The 4,706-nt window shown below is 59.6% G+C and overlaps 1 protein-coding gene across 1 annotated transcript; it reads left to right on the top strand.

The window, feature by feature from the left end:
• Positions 1-1,452: 1,452 nt before the first annotated feature.
• VC83_09434 (uncharacterized protein) lies at positions 1,453-4,312 on the top strand (the record flags this gene model as incomplete). The annotated part of the gene is made up of 2 exons (XM_024472873.1): positions 1,453-2,322; positions 2,387-4,312. 2 exons carry the CDS (start codon positions 1,453-1,455, stop codon positions 4,310-4,312), a joined length of 2,796 nt encoding a protein of 931 aa, XP_024319586.1.
• Between the last annotated feature and the right edge of the window lie 394 nt (positions 4,313-4,706).

The raw sequence follows: 4,706 nt of genomic DNA, 5'->3' as shown, positions 1-4,706 counted from the left end.
GGAGAAGTCCATAAGTCCACTGTAAAGTGTATATTTGTAAGGGCAGCTTGAACAGCCTGTCGAATGATGACCTTCTCTTCTGTATATTTATGAAGGACCCAATCGTGAATTGTTGTCGAGCTATGAGGCAGCCATTCATTGATGGCTGGATTTAAATAGAGAAGCATGCTATATATATATTAATAAAAGCCTTAAATCATGAAAGGTAATACTACTTACGTGCGGAACTCGGGGATTGAAACCATTCGGAATGCAATTCCACATGCTACTATCCAGCGCACATAGAGATCTTCAAGAACACGTGGATCTAAAGGCCTAACAGCAGTGACATCGTTGAGTCTACGGCGTTTATGATTGATTGTGTGTGGCCTGGCAAAGGCTACAGCTATTGTGGATTGATATCCATCAATGCGTTGCTCTTGTGGTGTTTTCAAGTCAATGGAATGGCGCTCCTTTAAGTGCTTGATGATGATATTAGTGCCCCCACCAACAGTATACTCCTTAGAACAGAACTTGCAACACCAGGACTCCTTGCCGTAGATATTGAAGGTTATTTCATAATGTCCTACTTTTGTAAAGTCCCATATCGGTGATGTGCGTAGCTTAGCTACCTTTGACGTAGTATGGGAGGTAGATTGGGACGGAATAGAGCAGCCAATAGTTGATGAGGTTGTAGTATCCTGTTCAAACTGATTAAATTGTTCACTTTCGATAGTAGATACAACATCAGAAGGTTCAGAAGCCATGATGTAGGCTGAATCATAAGACGTAAGGATAAAATGCAGAGTTTTCACGACGACCTGAAAATTGTGAAAGGATCACGTGAAATACTTAAGTATTGCCAGTATAATACTGAAGTATGGCCAGCAATACTTAAGTATAATACTAGCGGCGAAGAGGTGTTATGATACGGGTCGTATGAATAATTAAGTATAATACGGGCCCGTATACGAGAGCCTCCCGTATACGGGCAATACTACTGAAAACACTGCCGAGGACTCGAGTGAGTTCCCAAGAGTCCACTAGGCACGACGCCACTATATAAGTAGATAGTATTTCCTTAGATAGGAGCTTCGTGCTCAACTCAATACAGTATTTGTTATATACTAGTAACGTGTTACTTGAAGCCTTTGTGTCTGATCCCCTGCCTCCTCTGATAAGTAAACCTTTACGCAAGAGAACCTCTGTGTCTTCTATCGTTTAGAAGTCAGCGTTACACTCAGGGGTAAGTCAGAGGTTAACACCTACCCCTAGAAGCGGCCGTATCTGTAGTGCAAATTGGGAATCCCCACGCGAGCGACCCCTGTCGCTCGCGCGCGCACGGGCCATTGTGGAGCGATTATTGTGCAGCAAATTGGGAGACCCCCGGGACGGCGCAGGCGCATCAAGCACGCATACAGAGTATGCAACGAAGGGCGAATAGCGCACACACACCGCTCGCGCAAGGGAAGGATGGCGGCCAGCTTCTCCTACCTCGCAACTCACGGGGTGCTGCTCTGCCGCGACTGCGGGACCTGCCTCATGCCCGCACGCGCCAGCCAGGAGTGGCACCTGAGGCACCCACCCCACGACCTCAAGGGGCCGGAGCTGCGCACCCTGCTCGACCTCTTCGCGACGCATGAGCTGCGGCCCCCGGGACAGGTCGCCCTGCCAGACCAGCCCTGCATCGCCATCGAGGGACTGCGCCGCCATCCGGCATTCTCCTGCATCCTCTGCGACGACAGCCGGCCGACCCTGACCCGGTCCGGGCCGGCCATCAGGGCGCACGTGTCCCGGGAGCACGGGCAGAAGCCGTCGCAGCAGAGTGAGGGTGGCGCGTGGCAGAGATGCACGGTGCAGACCTTCTTCGCAAAGACCGAGCATGTCCGGTACTTTGTGGTTACAGACGACGACAGGGCGGAAGGGGACGCAGCTACTGCCGCCATCGCCCTCGAGCCGCAGGAGCAGGCCTTCTTCGACCTGGCCGACGCGGACGCGACCATGGTAGCGGACGACATCAAGACGGAGGGCAACAAGGTGCACGGCTTCGACAGCCACCCCTCGGCTGCGGTCCCGTGGCTGAGGCGGACTGGCATCGAGAACCACGTGCGGGGCCTAGAGAAGGACGAGATGCACGCCTCCTTTGCGCTGCCGAAGAGCGCAGATGAGGGAGAGCCCGAGCTGTTCCTGATGCTCGAGGTCATGGACGAGATCCTCGCTGAGGTGCACGGCTGGTGCTTCGACGGGCCGGACTGCATGCTGACGTGGCCGAGGCAGCTCGCGCTGAGCCGCTTCCATGGCGCCCCTACCTCATCGGCACCAGCCAGTTGCAGGGCAGGCAGGGTGCGCGGCTTCGACCCCAAGAAGGAGCCATCCACACTACCCCTAGAAGCGGCCGTATCTGTAGTGCAAATTGGGAATCCCCACGCGAGCGACCCCTGTCGCTCGCGCGCGCACGGGCCATTGTGGAGCGATTATTGTGCAGCAAATTGGGAGACCCCCGGGACGGCGCAGGCGCATCAAGCACGCATACAGAGCATGCAACGAAGGGCGAATAGCGCACACACACCGCTCGCGCAAGGGAAGGATGGCGGCCAGCTTCTCCTACCTCGCAACTCACGGGGTGCTGCTCTGCCGCGACTGCGGGACCTGCCTCATGCCCGCGCGCGCCAGCCAGGAGTGGCACCTGAGGCACCCACCCCACGACCTCAAGGGGCCGGAGCTGCGCACCCTGCTCGACCTCTTCGCGACGCATGAGCTGCGGCCCCCGGGACAGGTCGCCCTGCCAGACCAGCCCTGCATCGCCATCGAGGGACTGCGCCGCCATCTGGCATTCTCCTGCATCCTCTGCGACGACGGCCGGCCGACCCTGACCCGGTCCGGGCCGGCCATCAGGGCGCACGTGTCCCGGGAGCACGGGCAGAAGCCGTCGCAGCAGAGTGAGGGTGGCGCGTGGCAGAGATGCACGGTGCAGACCTTCTTCGCAAAGACCGAGCATGTCCGGTACTTTGTGGTTACAGACGACGACAGGGCGGAAGGGGACGCAGCTACTGCCGCCATCGCCCTCGAGCCGCAGGAGCAGGCCTTCTTCGACCTGGCCGACGCGGACGCGACCATGGTAGCGGACGACATCAAGACGGAGGGCAACAAGGTGCACGGCTTCGACAGCCACCCCTCGGCTGCGGTCCCGTGGCTGAGGCGGACTGGCATCGAGAACCACGTGCGGGGCCTAGAGAAGGACGAGATGCACGCCTCCTTTGCGCTGCCGAAGAGCGCAGATGAGGGAGAGCCCGAGCTGTTCCTGATGCTCGAGGTCATGGACGAGATCCTCGCTGAGGTGCACGGCTGGTGCTTCGACGGGCCGGACTGCATGCTGACGTGGCCGAGGCAGCTCGCGCTGAGCCGCTTCCATGGCGCCCCTACCTCATCGGCACCAGCCAGTTGCAGGGCAGGCAGGGTGCGCGGCTTCGACCCCAAGAAGGAGCCATCCACACTGCGCACAAACTTTGGGTACTGGAAGCAGTTCATGGCGTACTGCTACCGCGTCGCCTACTGCGGCAGCCACTTCACGCCACCTCTGAGCGCGGACCAGGGCAGGCGCCCCGAGGACCGGATCCGGCTGACGGACGAGCAGACGACAGCTTGGGAGGCCGCCCTGGAGTGCGCTGCCGACGGAGACCGCTTAGCGCTGAACGACGCCCTCCGATCCCTCTGCATGGCCCTCGTCTGCCACGAGTTCGGCGGCGACCGCTTCAGCTCGCCGCTCCTCAGCTTCTGCGCGATGCTGAGCGTCAAGCCACGCACCAAGTCGTGGAAGGAGCCGGGCAACTTCAACAGCTGCCTGTCCGGCCTGATCTGGGCTGTGCAGCTGCTCATCTTCAGCACGGCCGCATACCTCGAGAGGTCGGGCGCCGGCAGCACGCTCGAGCACATCAACAGCATCTGCGAGCAGTACCTGCGGCCGGACACGGAGACGCCCATGGGCGAGATACTGGGCTGGCGCCTGCTGCTGTTCGCGGTGTCGAAGGACGGAGTGGGCTCGCACCAGGCGCACTGGGACGAGGACGAGCAGATCCTCACCTACAGGGACGTCGACCTGAACATGGACGAGGTGCAGCAGCTGCTGCTGTCGGAGTTCAGGCAGGCGCAGCATCTGCTGCACGGCGAGCTCATGTTTGGCGCAGCGGGCCTGCCACGGATGCGCGCGTGGGCACTCAAGGACAACCTCGACGCCGACAACTTTAGCTGGCACTTTGGCGAGCACCGGGAGAACGCAGCACTGCTGAAGCCGCTCGCGGGCTCACTGCGCAATGTCATACGGGAGTCGCAGTAACTCCGAGCGTCATTCCTCGACACCACTGCTGCACCTACTGCTGAGGATGGAGAGGATGGAGAGGCTGATGCAGGGGTCACGAGGGTCATGTGGCGACAGAAGGCCATCGACCAGTACGAGGCCGTCGCTGACGAGTTCCTCAAGCGGCTCCTCGTCCTCATCCACATGGCCTCGGGCCAGCCGCTGCGCGAGAGCGAGCTGTTCTCCCTCACCTGGCGCAACACGCAGCGGAGGCGTAGCGTCTACCTCAAGCACGGGCTCGTGATGCTGCACACCACCTACCACAAGGGCCAGCAGCAGACGGGCAGGTTCAAGGACAACATCCGCTTCCTGCCAGCCGCCATCGGAGACCTCCTGCTGGACTACCTCGTCTACGTCGTGCCGCTCCGCCAGG

The sequence above is a fragment of the Pseudogymnoascus destructans genome, assembly GCF_001641265.1.
Source record: "Pseudogymnoascus destructans isolate 20631-21 unplaced genomic scaffold scaffold_48, whole genome shotgun sequence".
NCBI lineage: Eukaryota > Fungi > Ascomycota > Leotiomycetes > Thelebolales > Thelebolaceae > Pseudogymnoascus > Pseudogymnoascus destructans.
This window is presented reverse-complemented; position numbering and strand designations above follow the sequence as displayed.